Source organism: Onychomys torridus, chromosome 11 (assembly GCF_903995425.1).
Source record: "Onychomys torridus chromosome 11, mOncTor1.1, whole genome shotgun sequence".
NCBI classification, from domain to species: domain Eukaryota; kingdom Metazoa; phylum Chordata; class Mammalia; order Rodentia; family Cricetidae; genus Onychomys; species Onychomys torridus.
Window position 1 is genome coordinate 13,948,434 of NC_050453.1, and position 25,435 is coordinate 13,973,868.

At 40.0% G+C, this 25,435-nt stretch overlaps 1 protein-coding gene across 1 annotated transcript in view; it reads right to left on the minus strand.

The window, feature by feature from the left end:
• The window catches only part of Dnah14 (dynein axonemal heavy chain 14), a 211,173-nt gene that overhangs the window by 162,445 nt on the left and 23,293 nt on the right, over positions 1–25,435 (minus strand). The window contains 8 exon segments of the mRNA XM_036202583.1: positions 1,478–1,847; positions 2,653–2,994; positions 5,545–5,889; positions 6,635–6,798; positions 13,016–13,113; positions 13,202–13,247; positions 13,789–14,065; positions 14,371–14,486. Of these exon segments, the coding sequence (XP_036058476.1) occupies positions 1,478–1,847; positions 2,653–2,994; positions 5,545–5,889; positions 6,635–6,798; positions 13,016–13,113; positions 13,202–13,247; positions 13,789–14,065; positions 14,371–14,486 (1,758 nt within the window).

Consider the following 25,435-nt stretch of genomic DNA (forward strand, 5'->3'; position numbering starts at 1 on the left):
TGACTGAATCCCAAACCTAACAGACCCAAGTTGTCTTGGGAAATTTGATTCTTGAATGGCACCTGGCACAAATCTTCCCAGTCTTCCTTAACAGATAAGATATGAATATATATATATACATATATATACATATTATATATATATCAGACATGTTAACATGGAAGAGGGCCTTCCTTCTAGACAAAGACCTATGGGCAACTTCAGGAATTCTGAGAGAGAAAGAACTAGTCTTCCCTGGGGATGAGCCCCCAGTTAGTTAGATCATATCAAGTGGTCAGCCCTGAAATCATGTGTATACAAGCAACACTAAATGGACTCAGCAGGCTGTATTTATACATGCAACAATAATAACCATAGGAAAAGAGGCCACAAAATTGAGAGGGATTAAAGGGAAGATATGAGAGGGGGAAATGATGGGATTGTATTTAATTTAATTAACAAATAAAACGTGTTTAAGAAAAAAGGAAAAACAATATGTTGTCTACTTGTTGCTTATTATATTGTTTGAAACACATGACAAAATGCTAAGCGTATGCACACTTGAGTCATTTTAAAGCTGTGAGGCTGTGCTTTGCAATGTCTTTTTGCCAAACATTGTCATACACACACACACACACACACACACACACGTACGTGGATTTTTGTTTGTTTGCTTGCTGAGATGGTGTTTTTCTGGAACAGGATCTTATGTAGTTCAGGCTGGTCTTGAAGTTGTGACCCCCTGCCTTAGCCTCCTGAGTGCTGGAATTGTAGGCATGTCTCACACACTCCCAACTGTGACAGTGATATTTATTACGTGATATATTTTGCTTTTGTGCTGCTAGGGATTGAACACAAGGCTCATCCTCCAAAGCACACATACTACTGTGGGGGCTATAGCCCTAGGTTGTAGAATTTAACAAGCAAACTAAAGCATTTAGATGGTCCTTCTAGAGAAGGGTTCCTAGCTTGAGGTGTATTGAGTGACCAGGGAGACTTAAAAAAGGCAAAGACAACCTTGTCCAGGTTAAACACAGAGAATGCTGTCAGAGTGCAGTGTGTCTGCATAGGCAACATCTCAAAAGTGATGATCAATCAGCACAGGCAAATATCACAGAATTTCTTCAGGTGTTTTCTCCACTGCCCAAAGGATACTGTAAGTGTCATATATAGAATTCGGGAAAAGATTCGGCAGGCAGGGTCTTAGCATAAACACATCTCAAGCCCACAAACCCTGGGAGTCAAAACTGATTCTGAAATATCTGGAGTTCTACCCTCAAAACCAACCTTTAAAGGAAAAGAAACTGTAATTATTTGTGGTTATCCCCCATCCCCTCCACCCAAGGCTTTAAACTGTTTCTTGCTTTAGCAAATAATTTCTACCTAAATTCCTCTAACTGTCTTTCTCTGCAGGGGTCCGATGGTCAGCCCTTGAGAGAAGGCCAAAGGCTGATGGTTTTGCCTTTGGTTTGTAGGAGCTTTGAGACATAAACATTACCTTTTTCCAGTACAATGATTATATGCAGCCACTTGGACACATTGCTCTTCACTAACTCCATATCGATACTCTGGAGAGTACAGGCCCTCCACTTCCAGAAAAGTATCCCCCATTCTTCTTGTGCCTCCCATAACAATTTCCTCAACATGAGGTCACACTCAATGTCGGAGATCTCCGACAGCACGATCTGGGTCATCTCCTCCATGTTGAGAGAATGCATGTGGGACTGGGAGTCATCGTAATATCCCTGGTAGCTCGAGTAGGTTTTCACTTTGTGCGTCAAGTTGGAAGCTTCTGCTGTGAAAGACTTGACCATGTCCTTGGCTTTTGGTACTGGAGTACTGGCACTCACCAGAGCAGGACTTCTTATCTAAAAGCAACAGGAAAAAATGCTCACAGAGGCCAGACTGCTTACAACATAAACATGGCTTACTGGCAACATCTTTAGTAAAGAACCTACTTTTTGACATGACAAAGTGAATGAGACTGGAGTATTACCATTTGACCCCAAAGCCTAGAACACTTTTAGAGAAGTTTGGTTTTTGTTGTCCCCTTTTATGCAGTTGTTGAAGAATTTTGCTGCCCTGGTCATTACACTCATCCATAGATAAAGAAAATGCTAAATTCCTGGCAGAGCTTACTCAAAAAGAGATAGAGTGACCTTATGTCTCATTCAACTTCACAAACCATCAAAATTCTGTCTGTGAACCCCAGGGGGTCTCAGCTGCTTTTCTATCGCTGAGATAAAACACCATGACCAAGGCAATTTACAGAGGAGTTTGGGATTAAAAAAAAAAAAAAAAAAATCCATCACACCCGGGAAGCAAGGGCTACAAGTATCAGGCATGGCAGCCAGAACAGAAAGCTGAGAGCTTGCTCCCTCAAGCCCAGGCAGGACGCAGAGGAGGCAACTGGAAGTATGTGAGGATTTTACCCTGAAAGCCAACGACATTGACATATTTCTTCCAGCAATGCCACACCTTCTCATCCTCCCCAACAGTGCCACCAGCTGGGGAACCAAGTGTTCAAATGGGGACATTTCTCATTCAAAGCACTATACAGAGTAAATACATTTGCAGGAACTTATTTAGCTATGATTCTGCTGAAAATGAATACTTACATGCACAGCATTCCACGAGACTAAGAATTTTAATAACAACATAAAAAGCACTTACTTTATCTTTTAGGTTACTGACATCCACTCGTAGGCTAATAATGTATGCATCCAAACTGTTCCTGAATTTAGTGAGGGTGGCGTCTTTATTCATGGCAACTAATCTCAAAGCTGTTTTCAGATGATTAAACTTTATGAAAAGGATTCTGTAGATGGCAGTCTGCTCTTCAGAAACATTGATCTGGTAATGCCTCACAACAGAATACAGCTGACAGATTGTGGAGAAATCTTTTTCTAATTGAGATACATTTGAGGAAATGTCCTCCAAAAAATTAAAATGGTTCACAAATTCCCGTACTTCTATAGGCTCACAATCCAGTTGGTGCAGTGATGAATCTAAGATCTGAAATTATAAATATGCCAATGATAAGTATGTAATAATTTCACTATTTTAGAAAATATTGGTTTTAACTTGGAATTCTGACTTCTATAAATTTCAGAAACCAATAACACACAAAACTGCACAGAACTATGTGTTTGCTAAATGCTAGAATGATCGAATCCTCCTACCAGTAGCAGAAAGTGCTTGAATACAGTTCACATGTAAAATAAATGTTATAACACACACAAAATACTCAATGAATAACTTTAAATAATAAGTGTAATGTAGATTGCAAGAGCGAGGCTGGAATATGAATGGAAACACAGTCATTCTGACCACCTACATTTCAGATTCTCTAGTACATGGTCCCAATTTAGTGAGATTGTCAGACAGGGAACTGAATCTCCAATTATTCTAAGAGCTCAAATTAGTCTAAGATCAGATACATGGTGAAGTTACAGGATTATGATTCAACCATCATCAGAGAAGCTTCTTCTTGCAATAGATGGCAAGTAACACAGAGATCCACAGCTGGCCAAGGTGCGAAGAATAAGAAACTGGAATGCGGAGTCCTGAATGAGATATCTACAGCCAATCCTCCCCTCTCAAGCTCAGGGACTTTTAGAAAAGAGGGGGCAGAGCTGGTGAATGACCTCACAGATGACCTTCTGGACACACAGGGAGGTTGCACTATGAATGCATGGTGATTGCAACTTTGACCTCAAAACCTGTGAAAGCTCCAGCCGGACAAAATTCCAGAAGGGAGAGGGGAGATAAACATCAGGCCCATCCCTAGCTAGGGAGCTATTGGCATTTGATAGCTTCCAGGAGAGAGAGTGAGTCAGTTTTCCTCAATGGTTTGATCCCTCATAACTCAACTACCCTCCAGAGTTGGCTCCATAGCCAAGAGTAGCTGGGCAACACAGACTGGATTTGATGGGTTTAAAAAAGAGAGAGAAAGAGAGCACAAATTTGAGTAGGTAGGATGAGGCGGTGGGTCCAGGAGGAACTAGGGAAGAAGATGAATATGGTCAAAATACATTGGCTGAAATGCTCAAAGAATTAATAAAATCTTATTTTTTAAGTAATGAATAATTGTAAGTTAAAATGCAAGATGGCCTGGGGAAACTCTTAGAAGATAGCTCTGTGAATATGTTTCACTGTCCAACTTCCTAGACCCACAACAGGCATGTTGTCTTCTTCTGCCTAGAAGAGGGATGTGATGTGAGAGGTGCTTAGAAGAAGGCACAGTGAGCCCAAAGCAGCCAGTTCTCAACGACTACGTGGAGTCTCACAGTAACCCTAGGTTTTCTCTCTGTGTACTACTATTATCTGATGGAGAAATTAGTTCTAACTGTGTAAGTCCCAGTTCATTTCTTCTGGTGATGATGGTGGGTCATATGTAACAGAATCTAGCTAAATTAACATTTGCCTGAAATATCCTGCCTGCCAACCCAGTGCTTCCACGCAACGGATTCTTCTCCTTTAGTAATTAACATTTTTCTTGAAAATTATTCCGGGCCCACTTAGGCTCTATTAGATACTTCTGATAAAATTCTATGCTACATTAGACTCTGTATGTACAAGAATGATGCTATCTTCTCAGCACTATATTGCAGAGGCATAGTCAGTGGCTAGCATTAACTTTAGGTTTAAGAAGTATTGGTGGTCTGGCTAAATAAAAGAAAAATGATAGCTATTATCATAAATTCCAGTCTTTAAGCAGGTCTGGGTTATTACTGAGGATGTTGGTATAGACAATGGCTAGTATACTAGGATCTATATTTGTCCTAGAAACTTAAATTTAGGGTACCTCCAGATGTTTACATACTAACGGTTTTTCACAGAAGCTTCAAGTGACTGTGGTCTTAGAAATTTGCCCCATAAGAGAACTGCCCCCCAAAAAGCCCTATACATACTGAAAATCTGTCAGCTGTTTAAAATTATTACAGCCCTCCTTAGCATGGTAGGTGCTGACTGAGGGGATGATTAACAAACAAACATCTAAAATAATACCAGATAGTGATGCATGCTAAAAAGACAAAACAGAAGATGGAAAGTGACATGGGATGCATATTTCAATGCAATCACAGTTCTCAAATGAGTGCTGGGGAGATTGCTGAGTTGGGTAAAGCACTCATTATGGTCTGTGAGGACTCAAGTTTGGATCTTCATAAATTATGCAAAACCAGACACAATAGCATGCATGTCTGTAACCCCAGGGCTCCTAGTGCGAGATCAAGTGGAGACATTAGAATTCTCAGAAGCCCAAGGGCCCCTAGCCTGGTTTATGCTCTACAAACAAGAGACATGATTTCAAACAAAGAGGAAGACAAGCTAACACCTGAAGTTGTCCTCTGACCTCCACATGCATGCCATAACACACATGCAAGTCACGTTCACATATATGAATGCACATACACAAAGATAAAGATTACAAACAAAAGCAAATACAGTCACACCACTTTCGGATCTTCTGAGGCTAATACTTCTGTGTATTTTTGAGTGTGTATCTTACAGTTATAATCTAATCCAAAAATCTTATGAAAAAGGAAAGGTTTAAAGACTTACTTCCAATAGATTTGTACTTTTTTCCTCAATTGCATAACGTAACAGGTCATAGCTCATCTCTATGATGATATCAACGTATGGTAAGCACGTTAATTGATAATCCAAACTTTTCACGCAAAAAATTCCAAGGCGCATTTCAATAGTCATAGTCACAATCTGTTTTAGGTAGCTTCTGAATTTATGTATTATAGCTTTAAACTCTGTTGACGTTAAGATCCCCATATATGGCAGTTTCAGACTCATGACTTTGGCCTTTTCTACCATGTAACAATACTTTAGAAACCTGCAGCTGTAATCACTAACCAGGCCCATTGAATTACCAATAATGGTCAGCAGACTCACAATCTATGAATGAAATTGATACAATAGTCAGAACACTCAATCTGTGAATGAAAATGTTACTCAAAACTTTTATCATAGGTGTGAAAATGTATAGTTTGGCAAGCTGATAGTTTCTGTTAAATAATGGTCTTGGTACAATTCATTCTGTTTGGAGCTGGAATTAAATATTGAAATATGTTGGAAACAAGAATAAGATAACTAACACTTGACTTTCATGCAACGCCTACTCAGATATTTAACTTTATAAGCAAGGTGTTAATTAAACTATGTATTACAGAGACCAGCTATCTATTTAACTGCTTGTCACCCAATTTTCAAGGGTCTGCTCTTAAAAATGGCCCCAGAGAAAGCCAGTCTTATATATTTATGACTTCACCTAGTTCTTAAGACATAGTTGTTTTGGACAGGACAGAATCCAGACACAAGTTGTTGAGATAATTACATTCTGCTGTCAATTCGGACAAAAATATACATTTAGGTGATAAGGGAAGGGCTGGGGAATGGCAAGTCAATGTTATCAAAGAACTGTAGGGAAAAAAAAACCTCATTTCTATAGTGGAAGTTTGAAAAACTGGTAAGTGGAGATCAGAAACCACAGAGCAAACAAATATAGGGCCACACTGGGATGATTATTCCTTTGCCATGAACTAGGATGTTCTGAAGTTTCCCATACATCCTATTCATATAATAATTTCAATGGGGTTCTCCCTTACCAACCACTTTTAACACATATTATCTTGAAACTTACTTTGTTTTGGTAGTCAGCATCCGTTTCAAAAAGGATATAGTAATCTGGCCATCGGATCTGCTTCTTATATTTGATTACATCTCCCGTCTCAGATAAATTTGGAACTGAAACCAAATCAGTAAGGGCAGACAGGCGAGGATCTCGGTGAAAAGGTATGATTGTGGCTGGAACACAGCATTGAATAGTTAGGGTTTCCAGAAGGCTCTCAGAAGCAACATTTAAAAAATTAGCCACAACATCTAGTCCTGTTATAAACTGACACAGTGACTTAATGAGCAGACATTATTTTGTACTGATGGAGGGATTCACGGACATGTGCAAAGGTTTGCATTTAACATTATAAATAAATAGGAGGGACTGTCACAGATGGTGAGCTGTGGTAGAAGCAGCCATGCTGGAAACAAGAACCTGAGAATATTACCTTCTGTGTGCAAAGTGTCATACCACTGTGAGCACGCAATCAGGACGACAAGGTGCTACTGTGAAGGAGCTGAAAATTTACCCCACTTTCCTTCACCCCCAGCAAAGAGAGGAAACTTCGCCTTATACCAGCTTATTCAAATCAATTCAAGATGCAGCCTCCATCTAAACACAGAGTACAAACGGCTGGACTCCTAGAGGAAGATAGTGTGACCCCGAATTAAGGGAGTTCTAAACACAAAACCAAAAGCATGCGGCATGGTAGAAATACACTGATGCAGTCTATAAAATCAGGTCGCTTGTCTCTATTAAAGAAAGTGGGAGGCTTAAGGCAAAGGGAAGAAAATGCTTGCAAACCTTACAGCTGCTAAGAGATTTGACCTAGCACACTTAAAAGATCTTTCATACACAGCAGCAGGTAGACATTTGACCAAACATACAGATGGATAACTGGGGTAAGGAAATACAAATCATATATCAATTCCTAGTGAAACAGAAATCACCAAAGTGTGATATTACTACCTCCCTATTGAAATGGATAAAGGAACCTTTTATTCTTTCTGGTTTTTTCTTTCTCTTTTTAAAGTTTTTTTCAATTCATTTTACATACCAACCATGCATACCAGCTACAGTTACCGCTCCCTCCCCTCCTCCTGCTCCCCCCTCCTCCCCCAACCCACCCCCATCCACTCCTCAGAAAGGGTAAAGCCTCCCATGGGGAGTCAACAAGGCCTGGCAAATTCAGGAGCAAGCACACACACCCTTCCCTCCCTCCCCACCCCCAATGCATCAAGGCTGAGAGAGGCATCCCACCATATGGAATGGGCTTCAAAAAGCCAGCTCATGTACCAGGGATAGATCCTGGTTCCACAAACAGGCCAGGCTACAAAACTGTTGCCCACCTGCAGAGGTCCTAGTTCAGTCCCATCATGCCCCCCCAACCCGCAGCTGTTGGTCTAGTGTCCCTGAGCTCCAATAAGTTCGGGTCATCTGTCTTTGTGGGTTTCTATGTAGTGATCTTGATACCCCCTCACTCCTATAATCCTTCTTCCTTCTCTTCAGCTGGTAGTTCAGCCTGGTGCTTGGATGTGGGTCTCTGCACCTGCTTCCATCAGTTACTGCACGAAGGTTCTATGATGATAGTTAGGGTATTCACCAATCTGATTACAAAGGAAGGCCAGTTCTGGTACCTTCTCCACTATTGCTGGGGTCATCCTTGTAGATTCCTGGGAATTTCCCTAGCATCAGGTTTCTCCCTAGCCCCATAATGGCTCCCTCTATTGAATTTTCTCTTTCATTGCTCTCCCACTCCATCCCTCCCTCAACTTGGCCATCCCATTCCCTCATGTTCTCATCCCCCATTCCCTCCCCTTTACTACCCATTTACCCCATTTACGCAGAAGATCTCATCTCTTTCTCCTTCCCAAGGTGATCTATGCATCGCTCTTAGGGTCCTCCTCGTTACTTAAATTCTCTGGAGCTGTGGATTGTGGTCTGGTTATCCTTTGCTTTACACCCAGTATCCACTTATGAATGAGTACATAACATGTCTTTCTGGGTCTGGGTGACCTCACTCAGGATAATTTTTTTCTAGTTCCACCCATTTGCCTGCAAATTTCATGATGTCATTGTTTTTTACAGCTGAGTAGTACTCCACTGTGTAAATGTGCCACATTTTCTTTATCCATTCTTCAATTGAGGGGCATCTAGGTTGTTTCCAGGTTCTGGCTATTATGAATAGTGCTGCTGTGAACATAGTTGAGCATGTGTCCTTGTGGTAGGATTGAGCATCCCTTGGGTATGTCCCCAAGAGTGGTAGTGCTGGGTTTTGAGGTAGATTGATGCACAGTTTTTTGAGGAAGTGCCATACTGATTTTCAAAGTGGCTGTACAAGTTTGCACTCACACCAGCATTGGAGGAGTGTTCCCCTTACTCCATCTACATCCTCTCCAACATAGGCTGTCATCTGTGTTTGATCTTGGCCATTCTGACAGATACTCTGATGGTATCTCAGAGTAATTGATTTGCATTTCCCTGATGACTAAGGATATTGAGCAATTCCTTAAATGTCTTTTGGTCATTTGAGATTCTTCTGTTGAGAATTCTGTTTAGATCTGTACCCCATTTTTTAATTGGATTATTTGGTATTTTGATGTCTAGTTCTTGAGTTCTTTATATATTTGGCATCTGTCAGATGCAGGATTGGTGAAGATCTTTTCCTGTAGGCTGTTGTTTTGTCTTATTTATAGTGTCCTTTGCCTTACAGAAGCTTTTCAGTTTCAGGAGGTCCCATTTGTTCTCAGTGTCTGTGCTACCGGTGTTATATTTGGGAAGTGGTCTCCTGTGCCAATGTGTTCAAGGCTACTTCCCACTTTCTCTTCTGTCAGGTTCAGTGTAACTGGATTTATGTTGAGGTCTTTGATCCACTTGGACTTGAGTTTTGTGCATGGCGATAGATATGGATTTGTTTGCAATCTTCTACACGTTGACATCCAGTTTATGGCAGCGTCATTTGTTGAAGATGCTTTCTTTTTTCCATTGTACAGTTTTGGCTTCTTTGTCAAAAATCAGGTTTTCATAGATGTGTGGATTAATGTCAGGGTCTTCAAGTTGATTCCATTGGTCCATGTGTTTGTTTTTATGCCTATGGTTCTATAATAGAGCTTGAAGTCAGGGATGGTGATACCTCTGGAAGATACTTTATTGTACAGGATTATTTCAGCTATCCTAGGTTTTTTGTTTTTTCATATGAAGTTGAGTATTGTTCTTTCAAGGTCTGTGAAGAGTTGTTTTGGGATTTTGATGAGGATTGCATTGAATCCATTAATTGCTTTTGGTAAGATTGCCATTTTTATTTATGTTGATCCTACCTATCCAAGAGCATGGGAGAGTTTTCCATTTTCTGATATCTTCAATTTCTTTCTTCAAAGACTTAAAATTCTTGTCATTCAGGTCTTTCATTATGTGGTTAGAGTTACCCCATGATATTTTCTATCACTTATGGCTATTGTAAAGTGTGTTGCTTCTCTGATTTCTTTCTCGGTCCATTTATCATTTGTATATAGAAGGGACACTGGTTTTTATTTTTATTTTTATTCTTTAAAAGATTTATTTATTTATTTATTTGTTTGTTTGTTTATTTATTTTTATTTATTATTTATACAGCATGTATGACTGCAGGCCAGAAGAGGGCACCAGATCTCATTACACATGGTTTGTGAGCCACCATGTGGTTGCTGGGAATTGAACTCAGGACCTCTGGAAGAGTAGTCAGTGCTCTTAACCTCTGAGCCATCTCTCTATCCCTGTTTTTTTGTTTTGTTTTTTTTTTTTTTAAAGTTAATCTTGTATCCCACCACATTACTGAAGATGTTTATCAGCTGTAGGCGTTCCCTGGTAGAATTTTTGGGGTCATTTATGTATACTATCATATCATCTGCAAATAGTGAAAGTTTGACTTCTTCCTTTTCAATTTGTATCCCTTTGATCTCCTTTTGTTGTCTTATGCTCTAGCTAGAAATTCAAGTACTATGTTGAATAAGTATGGGGAGAATGGACAGCCTTGTCTTGTTCCTGATTTTAGTGGAATCTCTTTGAGTTTCTCTCCATTCAATTTGATGTTGGCTGTCAGTTTGCTGTAAATTACCTTTATTATGTTTAGGTATGTTCCTTGTATCCAGAATCCCTCCAAGACCTGATAAAGGAACTTTTTAAAGGCTGACAATACAACGTTGGCAAAGGTTAGAAAAACCCAGAAAGCTTCATCACCACAGGTAGGAATATAAAGTAATCCTGCTATACTGAAAACATAATCTAAGAACTCAAATACAATTAAACATATAGCACGGATATGTAAACAGAAGAGGGGGCAACATTTCCTTATAGAAGAACCCTGAGTGACAAATATGTGAGGAATTAGAGGAACAGGAACTCCTCTTAGGAAGTCATGGTTGACTAGTACAGGACTTTTCACTGAGAAATGCTAAAATTAATGGGTGCTTTTTTTTTTTAAATAGCAGAAACATGATGTTTGTATTATCTTATGACTTTCCCCAGGACCACCTTAGCCAAGTGCTCATGATTAGCTTACTAGTAAGAAGATGTGCAACCTCTTGCGCTACTGACCTGAGACAGTGAAAGGATGCCTAACTATTACAATATCCCTGCCCCAAATGTATCATCTCAAAACTTACCACATGACAACAGCAGCCAAACCAAACTGATGTATCTTTATGTGATAACTAATTAGTACACTAAAGAAAAATTCCTTAAGGTAAAAAAGACAAGAAAATGAACTATCATAGATCGGGAGACTCAAGAGTCAAATGAACTGTGGGACTGTGGACTCTGGATCCTGGAACAGAAAACTGACGTCAGTGAAGCAGCTGGATTCAGTCATTTCATTGGCTCTGCTGTACAGTTGGCTGTGCGGTTCTGGTAATTACAGTATGGGTAGAGAGAGCATATGAGAAGCATACAAGAATGCTCTACAATGCTTGTGACTTTCATAGAAGCCTCAAATTATTTTATAATGAAAATTTTAAAAAATCAAATGACATAAACATTTTATATTGAGGAAAAAAGACATGGAAGTGGTCAGATGTTTTAACCTAAGAAACAATGACCTAGCAATAAAAGAAGGAAAGAAAATCTAAATGGAAAAGGAATCTATCTATAGAAAGACTGACAGAGGATCTACTTTTGCATAATTAATCTCCCTACCTTATGTTTAAGGAACATTAATGCAGAATGATACATATCTATAGTTTCTATAGAGAAGGAGTTAATTCCAGGTGATAAATTACTGGGTGAAATAAGTGTGTATGCAGTGCTAGAAGCCAGAAGGCAGTGGGGCAGATCTATAGGTGCCTGAGCTTAGCAAACTATGTCTATGACAAATGAGTTAATAAGGGTCCTATTAATTTAACTTTTCCCCCTAAAACTTATTGTGAGAAATTAACAAATTCTTTGGCCAAGGAAGTCACTGCCATGTAATCTCAAATAATATACATATAGCTGAAAACAATCATTTAAATGTTATTCAAGGTGAAAACAAGATCTATGTAATGCTATGAAATAAAATTCAAATAACTCAAGCCTCAAATTGCTTGCCCAATTCTTTTCTTTTGGGGGGGGGGCTGGTTTCGAGACAGGATTTCTCTGTGTAGCTTTGCGCCTTTCCTGGAACTCACTCTGTAGCCCAGGCTGGCCTCAAATTCACAGAAATCCACCTACTTCTGCCTCCTGAGTACTGGGATTAAAGGTGTGCACCACTACCGCCTGGCCCCCCAATTCTTATCTTTTATGCATTCTCTTTATATGCATGCAGGCTAATCTTGGTTGTCAATTTGACTATGTCTATAATCTATAATCTACTAAAAGCCAAACAGCTAAACACATTTGTGAGGGATTTCCTCGGTTGGATTATTTGAGATGGGAAGACCCACCCCAAATCTGGGCCACACCTCCTAGTGGCAGCCCACATAAAAGGACATGGATGGGAGAAGCTTTTGCCTTTTGCCTGCTTGCTGTCACTGTTGCTGGCAAGTTCATCTATCCTGTTCAGGCATTCCTTCTCTGGTATTAGAACTTACTTAGTTGAAGACCAGCAGCTCTCTAGGATTTCTCTGGGACTCCAACAACCAACTAGGGCTGCTGGGACATCTAGTCTCATGGACTGAACATCTACCACTGGGAGACATATATGTACACACACACAAACTACTCATTTTATCAGTTCTGTTCCTTTAGAGAACTCTGAGTAACACCATATGTACACACACACACACACACACACACACACACACACACACACACACCTTCAAATAATTCCAAATTAACATTGCTTGATCCTGAACACTAGAATTCATGGTCTCTTATTTATCACTGACTAAGAGCATCAGATAATAATCAATTTAAAAAGGATTGCCAAAGAAGCCACTAAGCCTTTCAAATACTTACTTATATATTTTTCTATAGTTGCTAACACATTTTGGATTTGTGTTGAAAAGTCCAGTCTGTTGGGTTGTACAAAGAGGTTTGTTGGGAATTCAGAAAATCTGAGAGAAAACAATAAATAAAACTATAGTCATGGGAATACTGTACCCAACAAAATATAGCTATTTACAAAAAAAGTCTCATACTTACTTATTATAGAGGTGCCCTTGCTCAGACTCAAGCAGGAGTCCTGTGTCTATTACAATTCATTGAGAGAAAGAGAAAGTAAAAATTGATTTACATTTTAAAATGCTAGATAACAACTTAATATATATTAGTTTTTTCTAAATATCTTGAGAGTCAGCTACAGAGACTGGCTGAAAGGAGTATACCATCAGTGGACTCCAACTCTGATACCAAGAAAGGAAGTCTCAGATAGAGCCCCAGATCCTTTTTTTCTTCTTCTGTAGATCTGGGAGATAAATCAGGGCCTCACACATGCTAAGCAAACACTCTACCACTGAGTGGCACCCCTGCTCAAGAGTCTGTACTTTTAGCAGCCATTCCAGGTGAGCTCATCCTGATAAAGAGGGCCCAGAAGTCCCTGGGTGAGAGATCCTTCATGATTCAAGGTAAAAACGGTAGCATCACTCACATGTGCCACAGGTTATCACTCATGCTCTATTACATCTCGCCTTAGCAAGTATGAACATCACACTAGACAAACTAACAAGGTGTACATTATTTTTTCTTTCACTTATTCTTTCCAGCTGCCAGCATGCTTCTTTTCATTTTACCTGAAAGGATGCGTCTGAGGAGGGTACCAAACTTGCTCGGCTGACTGAACCTCGTGAGCAGGTCTTCACTGGGGTTCCTCCCAGACCTTCGGCTTTCAGACAGCTCATCATCATAACACGACAGAGTCTCGTCAATGCTCTGTTTAGACCTCGGACCCTTCTCTTCGGTCTCCTCTGGAGACTCATCCGAAGTGGGAGTTTTCATACATAGGTTTACTTCAAATATTGGTGCATATGTTTTTCTGAAATCCATCTCCACTTTTCCTCTACTTAAAATCTAATTTAGCAAGTATGCCCACAAGACAAGAACAAAATTAAGTAGGACATTTAATTTGTGATAATAAAGCTTAAATAGTGTTATAAATTATGTTTGCATGTTAAAAAGCAAAGAAATAAAATGTGAATTTCAGTGGAAAATTTGAGATAGGCATTATTACAGCTTTTTACAATGAGAAAAAAAGGCATATATATGTGTGCATATGTGTGTGTTTAGCAAACAATCATTAATTGAATTTTTAATTCTGATATTTGCTACCCATCTTATATCAAAATTTGTTGTAATGTTTCTAAGGTGCATCTTACCATATCAATATCAGTGTCTGGTTTGGGTTCTGAATTTTGAACAGGAGGAGGAGGTACGTTTGAATTAATGAATTCTTCATCATCATTAGATATCTTTCTAGAAAAGATCTTCCTTGCTCTAGATTAAGAAATGGGAGGGGAATTCATTTTTGAAATCACATATTTTAATGTTTAATATGAGAATATGTAAACTTAGCAAGCAAGAAAGGAGGAAACAGAAAGAGAAAGGAAAAAGAAGAAGTGAGAAAGTTAGCAATGTGGAAAAGGGCTAGGATGATGGCTCAGTCCTTTGCCTTGCAAGCGTGAAGACCTGCGTTTGAATCGCCAGAACCCACATAAGAAGCCAGGCATGGGTGCAACACATCTATCTGTACTCCCAGGGGTGGCAATAGAGGAGAAAGAAACAGACAGACCCCTGGACACTTGCAGGCTAACTAGCCAGACCTACATGGTAAGATTCCAGGCCAATACAAGACTTTGTCTCACACAAAAAGGTGGAAGGCACCTGCAGACAAACATTCCAGGTTGTCCTCTGACCTCCACGTATCAGTGCCATGCACATGAACATCAGCACCCACACATGCATGCACATCCACATCCAAACATACACATACAGACAAATAGGGAAAGAAAACTGGCTGGACCTTTCTTCAAAGAGGTACAAGTTGATGATAAGCATCAGGAAAGGTGCTTAAAATCACTAATTGTTAGGAAAACAAATCGAAATCGAAAGAGATTACCTCATACTCACTGGACTGGTCTTATGGCCGCAAGAATGTATCATAGAGATTCAGCTGTGTATTAAAGCTGAACTTTGACCGGCCAAGGGTCTGTCAAAAGGCAAGCCATTTATTATGAATATTTGGTGTTACCCAGCCTTTAATATTTCAGCTGTCTTCTGCTATGAAATCCTTGCGTGCCCAGACCAATTGGTAAACAGTTCAGCTCCCCAGACCTGCTGAACCTACTAAGTTACTAACTGCCCTGCTGAGCTTAGGAGACAAGCTGGCAGGAGATGCCTAGCTTTGTTTCCTGTGCTAAGGAAACTCAGACCATCCCCTGGCCTTGAGGAGGCCTAGTGGTTCTCCAGAGCACTTTGAGAACAAAAGAGGTTTTTACATATCAAGTGAGAGATAAAACAGCATTCCTGAGGAGGCTGGGAACCGTGCCCAGGGAAAGAAAAGGCAGGTATTTCCTGTAGACTGAGAGAGGACAGCAGGGAGAAGAGAAAAGAGAATGGAAGAACTAGGTGGGGAAGAACTTGAGAGGAACAAACTGAGATGGGGAAGAGCTAGATAGAAAGACTAGAAGAGAGTACTAGAGGAACGAGATGGGAGATGAGGAAGAGCCAGATGGGGAAGTACTAGCTGGGTAAGAACAAGCTGAAAAGGTCCTAGATGAGGCAGAATTAAGACGAGAGAATTAAGATAGAACTTAGAGGGAGCAATAGATAAGTGTAGAGGGAAATCAGGCAAGAAAGAAGCTAGACACGAGAACAGAACTGAAGCTGTGTAGATAGGATGTTATGCCAGAGGAATTAAAGCAAGTGGACTATGGAGCTTGGTGTGCTGAGATTTTATTTCCTGAAAATAGTCCTCGCCGTTAGTAGTTCTCTCTCCTGAGCCCCTGGGATGTATAATATTAAGGCTGGTCCTGCTAATATTATACAAGAGACTGGATCCATGTTGGTGAAAATATTAGAACCTAGGACATTCCTGCTACAGAGTAGACTGATGCAGACATTGTTGTGAGAAACTGTAGTGATGTTTCTCAAAACGTTAAATATAGGATCCAGAAATTCTAAGTATACACATCAAGGAACTGAAACGTTGTGCTCATTCAAATGTTCAGGTGTGCACAGCTGCATTCTAATCATAGTCCACAGGGGAGAAATCTAACAGATCAGTGGAGAAATACAAGGTGCTGCCCACAGATAACAGCATTGTTTAGTCTTGAAAGGGAATTAAATTCTGATACATGCTTCAACATGGATGGGCCTTAAAGATATCACTATAAATGAAATATGCTAGACAAAAAGAGCAATAGTTATGATTACAGATATGCAAGGTACCTGGAATGAATAAATTCTTAGAAAGGTGCCATGCTAGAAAGGGACGGGGGTTAATGTGGAGTTCTTGTAAAACATTCTGGAAGTGGATGGAGGTGGCCGTAGAACACTGTGAAAGTATGTGGCAACACTGAACAGCACACTGAAAACGACATCTTCCATGTTATACAGACTTCAGCCTCATCAAAATGATGCCTCACGTTAGCAGGAAGAGGAACAAAACAGAAAACAACCCGGTATTAAGTCTGAACTAGGGGAGGGTAGAAAAATAGAGTATATTATAGGGAATGTCCATCAGCAAGGGGCTGCGCACTGAACCCAGAGCCTTATTCATCCTGACATGTACTCTATGATAAACTACGCTCTCTGTCCTTAGAGGAAATGACTTGAACCACTGTAGTCAGAAAGATGGGGAGAATTCATAAACAAACCGAAAAAGTGACTTCCAACACACGGAGGTTGAGGGTGTCTGATGGGAAATAAGAGACGAGTACAACCAGAACCATCTGGTCCTACCTAAAGAGCCAAATTAGAAAAGCAGGAAACTGGACAAGAGGAGAGATCAAAACTACTGCAAAATTAACAGTAAGTATAAATGTAATTTAAGGTATGGGATCAAGTACATAAACCAGCCAGGTGGTGGTGGTGCACACCTTTCATCCCAGCACTCGGGAGGCAGAGGCAGGTGGATCTCTGTGAGTTCGAGGCCAGCCTGGGCTACAGAGTGAGTTCCAGGAAAGGTGCCAAAGCTACACAGAGAAACCCTGTCTCAAAAAAACCAAACCAAACCAAAACCAAAACCAAACCAAACAAAGAAAGGGCCAAAAACAAGTACACAAACCATCTTGTTTTCCTTCTCAAGAGACAGAAACTATTTGGCTGGTTTAAAATTTAAAATCAAATTATGTTTCTAAAGTCCTTCATAAAAATCTAACAGAGGAGCCACTTCCAAAGCAGATGCAAGTAAGATCCAAATGGTCCACCAGTTGTAAAGCCCCACAGGAGATCAGAAGTTGCTAACACAAGTTTGTGTTAGTGTGGGTGGATGCCATGGAACTGGGGATCTCCCCGAGGCTGGCACAAGCCCTCGCATGCACAATCCCTGCTGTATGGAGGAAACAAAGAATTGAGAAACAGATCTCAAATATCTGCAGATTGGAGCATAGCCTCATTGGAGAATAACCTTAACCCAGAGGTGTTAACATCACAGGTGAAAGATCTGTATTGTGTAGGCTAGAAATCAATAGGAGGGTACAAAATTACGTGAAAATGAAAACAATACACATACACACATACATGCATATACATCACACATACACACACACACACACACACACACACACACACACACACACCCCAAACAAACAAACAAACAAACAAAACCTGAGATATTGCCGCCATGAGGACCAGCCTTCAGCAGCTCAGGGATTGAGGAGGATCCACAGAGTCGGCAAACTAATCATTCAACTTGACTTTTCTATCTCAGGGCGCAAAACTTAACTCTCTGGGGCCAGCAGAAAGGAAAAAACACGCACACAGCTTTAGGGTCTCTCTATCATCTTTCTTCTTTATTTCTTTTCTTACCTCTACCTAGAAATGCCCCTTCTGTCTCTCTAGATGTATTCCTACTAACTTGATTTTTTTCCCTTACAGCTTATATACCCCAGCCAAATCTTTCAAGCAGTATAAACATTATAATGGGGTTACATTCTAGTTTTTAACCTAATGAGCACAATGAATACAAGTAGCAAGCATGTTTTCCATATCCCTTACATGTTTAAACATTTTACATATTACAGGTGAAAAACAAATAAACCCCAAGAACCCACAAACATTCATGTCCAAGTAACTTGTTATAGATTAGCAGAGTGTGAGCAAGCAAGGTGTTTTTCTCAGCCAGTTCTTTTCCTGGCAGCTGCATTTTGTGGTTCAAAGAGAGAATCAATCGCTTTACTATTTATCTCAAAAAGCAGTCTTATAAAAATTCTAAAAGAAACACAAATCTAAACTTTTATATATGAAAAACAGTCATCTCTATTTTAAATCCTTAGGGTGCATACCCATTCATGAACAATTCTTTTACATCAGGAAATCCTGAGGGCAGAAATGATTTCAAAGAATTAATCATCACCCTCGATTCCAATCCATTGTAGCAAGAAAGGCATGTCTGCTGATAGTAACCAGCGTGTCTGTATTCTTGTTTCTTGACCTCAACAAGTCCCTAACTCAACTGCTTTTCTAAACTAAATTGTTCCCCCAGATTTTCTACCTCAAAGCTATTAACAAAAACATCTTAACGTAACCGTAAGTCATTATTTTAAGCTTTGTTTTAACTATGGTACACACAAAAACCCTTGAACACATCTCCCAACATTAAAAGAACTTGAGCTAGCCTAGCTTCTGGGATATACTTGTTTTCCTTAATCATTATCCTAAGCCACAGTCTATATGGCTCCTCAAGAGAAACTCACGTAAGTCCTAGCTGCATGACAGTTCCTTAGTCCTATTTTCTATCCTCTGTAGCCTCTACTTTATCAGGCACAAAAACCACATCCTGCCTTTACCTTTATTAATTTTCCCACCTAACTAACCTCTATCATAATACCTCACTATAGTTGTTAAAAACCCTTAATCAACAAAATTCTATTTAGACTAACACTATTATTGCATAAAATCATTGCTTCAATGTGGGACTGGCTGGTAAGAGAGATTTGTCCTGACTGGGCCAGGCAGGAAAATCTAACTACAAATGGCGTCCAACATGTTGGCAAAAATTTCCACCTAAACCCTGAGAAAAAAGATTCTAAAACAGAGCTAAAAACAGCTTCCTAGTTGTCTTTCTCAAGTTAGTGGCAGCCTGCCAGTTTGAGCTACTGCAGCGGGTTTCTGGCGTGTGTGTCTGACCTGCAGTGCGGCGGGAATGAGGAGTCTACAAGCAGCACTTTGCTCTGCTGCATGGTGGATTTAGCCTTTGCGAGTTAAAAAAAAAAAAAGTTTTCTGGGCTATGCAATGCTTTGATAGAACTGCTTCTCAGAGTTGATGGTACACATAGCTCCAGACACAGAGCTGGTGGTAAACTGTACCGCCGCCATGTTGGGAAGCAGAGGTGGGCGGAGCCAGCAGCCACAGCGGCATTTCAGTCTTACAAAGATGGATATTACACAGAGAATCTGGTTTATATTGTCTTTGGGATTTTTAACTGCAGAAAAAGATTTGATCATAAAAGCTGTTGAGTTAAACAAATATGTAAATTTTAAAGGTAACTTGACTTCAAAATTTGGATATAAGGATATGTTGCTTTGGAAAGGAGTCTCTGCTTTTGTTTCCACAGAAAACCAGAGGCTGTGGGTTTGTTCCAGATTAAGATACATCAGGTTTGATCAGCCAAGACCACCTGAAAGGTCTCCGATGACACCATGGCCCAGATGATCTGACATCCAGAATGGTTTCAAGGCAACTGGCTCAGAGGTTCACCCTAATGGACTACTCTATAATCCTAAAATTTTCTTTGTATCCCCATAAGATACAGCGCCCCCCTCCAGCAGGAAGTAGTAAGAGAAACTACGCCCACATTCCCAAAATTATCAAGCTGGCTTTGGAGATGGAATTGGCTCACTCCTTCTCTAAACCCAGACATATTGCTAAAAGAAATGGTTAAGACATTCTTGTGTCCCAAATCAGAAGAGCCCTCTGGTGTGGGACAGAGAAAAACCAATATTTTTCTTTAAAGCAGGTTGATTATAAATGAGATCTCTTTCTAAAGAAGAAAGGGAGATATGATATAGATATAATAGGATGAAAGGGTAGATTAGGGAACTTACTTCTAAAGAGCAACAACTTGTTTAAAATGTTTTACATTGGTATAGATTTTAGTCTATTGATACAAACTTAAAGTTAATTTTGTTATACTATGTATATATTTCTACTCCTGTTTAAGGTATTATGTTTGTATAGCTCATTTAAATTGTAATGGATAATTAAAAATAGATTAATAATTAGTCATCTATGATAATCATACTCATAGCCATGTTAGTTAAGTCTTCTAAGTATACACAGAGATATTTCAGATAGATAGGTAATCTTCAAACACTTCAAAGGTCTACAGAATATGACATTTAAAATATTTTTAAAATTTAGACTTTCTGGACAGTGAGACATGTCTGCTCCTGGCAGTACTGATTTACTCCAGAGAGGAGGATGGGCATTAAAGACACTTCATATGGAGTTTATCTTCACCTTGACAAAAATAGCCATTTGGACAAGAAACTGTTCTTGCCTGGACTGCTTGATCGACTGGACATACAGGACCCATAAAAAGGTGACCACTAAACTTTGCTTGACAAAATGGTCCTTCAGGTTCCTGCTTCGCAGAGGAAACTGCCAGACATTCTACAGGACACAGAGAGAAGTGACCAAGAGACTCTAGCCCTGTGGGCTGAAGACGGATACCCCAACTTTACAGAGGAACATTGGGTGACTCTCCAGGCTGCCAGCTGTCTCTGTCTACCCTGCAAGACTCCCGAAAGTAGCTTGCATCCTTCTCCCGGTTCTCAGGTAATATTATATCCTTCTGAGGTCTTTGATGTGGTTGAAGACTAGATGGTTATAATTTCCTCAGTTATGATAAAAGATAAGTTAGATATAAAACCTTAGACTCACAAATATAAGATAGATAGGATATCTTCTTTAATATTGTAACTGTAATTCTTGCTTGATAATTGTTTTGTTATATGTAATTGTACTATATAAAAGTTAAAACCTTCCTTTAAAAAAAAAAGAAAAGGGGAAGTGCTGTGGATATTGCTCTGTGTAATTAAAGTTCTGATTGGCCAGTGGCCAGGCAGGAAGTATAGGCGGGACAAGAGATGAGAGAATTGTGGGAAGTAGGAGACTGGAGGGAGACACCGCCAGCCGCTGCCATGAGAAGCAACATGTAAAGACACTGGTAAGCCACAAGCCATGTGGCAAAGTATAGATAAGCAGAAATGGGTTAATTGAAGATAGAAGAAGTAGATAACAAGAAGCCTGCCACAGCCATACAGTTTGTAAACAATGTAAGTTTCTGTGTGCTTTCTTGGTTGGGTCTGAGCGACTGTGGGACTGGCGGGTAAGAGAGATTTGTCCTGACTGGGCCAGACAGGAAAATCTAACTACACTTCAATTAAACAGTACGACTTAAGAGGAAATCACCTTATAATAATCCACAGGTAAAAATGCCCAGTAGAATGGAATATTTCCATGAGATAATCACACTACATTAAAGGCAGTGGGGATCACACACACACACACACACACACACACACACACCCATTCACGCCATGCTAGATACCAGAGAAAAATGGCAACGATAAACATGTAAAGGCATAGCAGTAGCAAGAGACATTCTGGAGCCGAAGCCCTCAGGTCTTGCCTATCCAGATTTACCCATCAGTGCCTTGCTTCCCAGTGGGCTGATCTCCCAAAGCTGCTCTTCTGACATGACCACCAGCATTGAGGCACATTAAAACCAGCTCTATGAAATTTATAGCTCAAAGTATCTACATTAAAAAATTAGCTGAGTGGTGGTGGCATATGCCTTTAGTCCCAGCACTTAGAAGGGAGAGGCAGGCAGATCTCTATGAGTTCAAGGCCAGCATGGTCTACAGAGTGAGTTCTAGGACAGCCGAGGATACACAGAGAAACTCAGTCTCAAAAAACTAAAAACCAAGAGCAAGACGGGGGGGAGAAGGAGAGAGAGAGAGATTGAAATTGATTCAGACAATAGGGTAGGTGGGAGGAAGATAGGAGGCAGATCCCAGAAACTCTTCAATATTGAAGGCCCCTCAAAATGCAGAAAACACAGAGAGGCTTCAGGAAGCTTTGCTGAATACATTATAGTTTCCAAAGGTGAAAGTAGTGGTTCTAAGCATGGTCTGACGGCACATATTGGCAACTCTAGAGCTCAGGGGAATGACACAGGAGGATCATGAGTTGGAGTCCAGGCTAGGCTAGGCAGTGAGTTCAAAGCAAACCTCATCCTACATAGTGAGACCTTTCCCCAAAATGGAAAAAAAAAAAGCAGTACACAGAAAGGAATGTCATGGAATCCTCAACTGTAACAACTAATGGGGTTCTCTGAGCAATGAGTTCCTTTCCTCAGGAACCTTCTTTTACAAGCCAGGAGAGCCTGTCTTTTTTAAATGTAGAAATTCAAAATGGGTCTGACTGGATCCCATGCAAAGACATTGGAAAAATAAAATATCTCAAGAATCTCACATTTCACTCTCTAGACTCTATGTTAAGTAAAAATATCCTTCATTAGGGAAATTTATAGCTTTAAGTGCCTACATTTAAAAACAACCAGAAAGAACAAGCAAAAGAGTTTCTTAATGATATAACTCAAAGCTTTGGGAAAACAACAAGCCAAACCCAAACTCACTAGATAGCAATAAGTAATAAGAATCAGAGCCAAGCTTAATAAAAACAAATAAGGACAAATCTAAGAGCTGATTCTTTGGGATGATAAACAAGAATGAGAGACTCTTGGCCCAACTAACCAAAGAGAGAACAACCCAAATGAACAGAATCAGAAATAAACATGGAGACATAATAACAGACACCAGTGGAATTCAAAATATTTTAAGAGAATACCGTGAAAACCTATACTCCATTAAATTGGAAAACCTAAAGGAAATGGACAAATTTCTAGGTTTAGCCAAACTACAAAATTAGATGAAGAAGAGACCACACCCCAAAGAACCATAGAAAAGGTAGACATTGAGACAAAAGGGGAAAAACAGTCTTTGTGTGCCAGTCTGTGTATGATTTCCTTACTATGTAAACTAAGTGACCATTAGCTAGCTCATTTACTGGGTGACAGATTCAGCAGCAGCTAGCCTGCACTCTACTGTCACTAGCCCGTTACTTTCAGTGGCATGTAAAAGAGTGGGGATGGGGCTGTGTAGCAATCATATTAAGGCACAACTTGTTTGTGCTCAAGTGGCCATGTTTTCAAGGTGTGAAACCCATTTCACACACAGTGAAGGCAATCTGTCATGGACCTTGAATCGAGGCCATATGTGAATCCTCGTTGACCAAGGGTTCCTACTATAAAGAATGTACATGGGTTGGTCCTCCAACTAAGGCCTTGCAAGACTAAGCTACCTGTGCCATAGTTTATGGGGGCAGAAGCTAGGTCAGTTGAAAACAGCTGTGTTTAAGCCATAGCTTACAGTGAAGTGGGATAGCTATCCCTCATGGTCCTAAGGCACACTTTTAAAGCTAGCCTCTTGGTGGTCTGTGTCTGGCACCTATATCCTGATGATTGTTCCTTACATCCATTCTGAATTTTTTAAAATTAAAATTCCTAAAGCAAAACAACAAACAAAAACAAATGACCCATTTAAAAAAATGGCCTTTTGGTAGTTCTCTAAAAAGAGAACTATCAAAAGATATAATAAAAATGGCTAAGAAACATTTCAAAAAAGTTCATTGTCCCTAGCAACTAAGGAAATGCAAATCAAAACAAGTTTGGGGTTTCATCTTACCCAAGTCAGAATGGCAAAAACCAACAAAACAACTGATAACAAATGCTGGAGAGGATATGGGGAAAAGGGAGCCCTCATTCAGTCTTGAGAGGATGGCAAATTAGTCCAGCCATGCTGAGAATCAGTGTGGATAATTCTCAGGAAGCTAAAAATAAATCTACTATATGACCCCGCTGTACCGTTCTTCAGCATCTGCCCACAGGACTCAATATTCTTCTCCACAGACACTTGCTCAGCCATGTTCACTGTTGTTCCATTGACAATAGCTAGGAAATGGAAACAACCTGAATGCACTTCAATACATGGATGATGAAAATATAGTACAAATGCACTATGGAATAGTATTCCACTGTAAAGAAAACTAAAATCATGAAAATTTCAGACACCTGGATGAACTAGGAAATAGAATGAGTGAGGTAACTTAGATCCAAAGAAATCAATCCTGCACGCTGTCTCTCAGCTGTTGTTCCTTGCTCCCGGTCTTTAGACTGGAGTATATAATCTAGAGTAACTGCAGAAACCAGGAGAGTGAGGGGGGATCCTGGTGTGGGAGAGTAGTAACAGAGAGGACGATAACAAGGTACCAATGATTTGAAATTTGAAATGGGGAAATATGTGCGTTAATTAGTGAGGGGGGAGATGAATACAGAAGGAGGGCAAAACAACAGTAAGGATGTCTAAAACAGTCATAAGGCATTATATTATTATCTATTTACCTAAAATAATTCATATGTCTATATTCATATATATATTTATATATACATATATAATTTAAATGACAATTTCCCATCTTTTCTGATGATGCTCCAAGAGCCACAGAACATGTAGCAAACCCCCTAACATCAGGCATGACAGCCCCCTTTTGAGTTGTCAGGATTGTTCAAGAGACTCTTAAAACATAGGCTATGAACACACTTGGTTGCCTCCCAAAAGGTAGAAGCTAGAGCTAAGTTCCACTTGCTGAAGACAACATGACCTTTGGACACAGGACCCAGAAGATCTGAGCTGGAACTGATGTGAAAGCCTCCTCTCTCAGGACTTTCTTTCATTGTACCAGAGGGTGCTAGGCAAGCTTCCAAGGGCGGGAAGCAACCAATAGTCCTAGCCACCTGTGATGCCAAGGAACCACAATGACCATCATGGCACACTAACCCCACAGGTGCATTAGCGGCACACACATCTTGCTGGTGACTAATAGCTCATTAATTTGACCTAAGGCCTGCTCAACAAGAGGGAAACCATGCCTACTACTGGAAACCTAGTAAACTATATGGGGCTATTGAAGTCATGGATCTTGGAGTTACACCTACACCTCTTACTTTTTAATACCAATTTAATCCCTAACTACATTCTAAATATCTATCTTTATACCCACAGATAAGTGTAGTTCTCATCTATCATCAAAGAAACTTCTCTTGAAACAGAGAAAGACCATTCAGAAAACTACAACCAATTAAAATTCAGAGAACA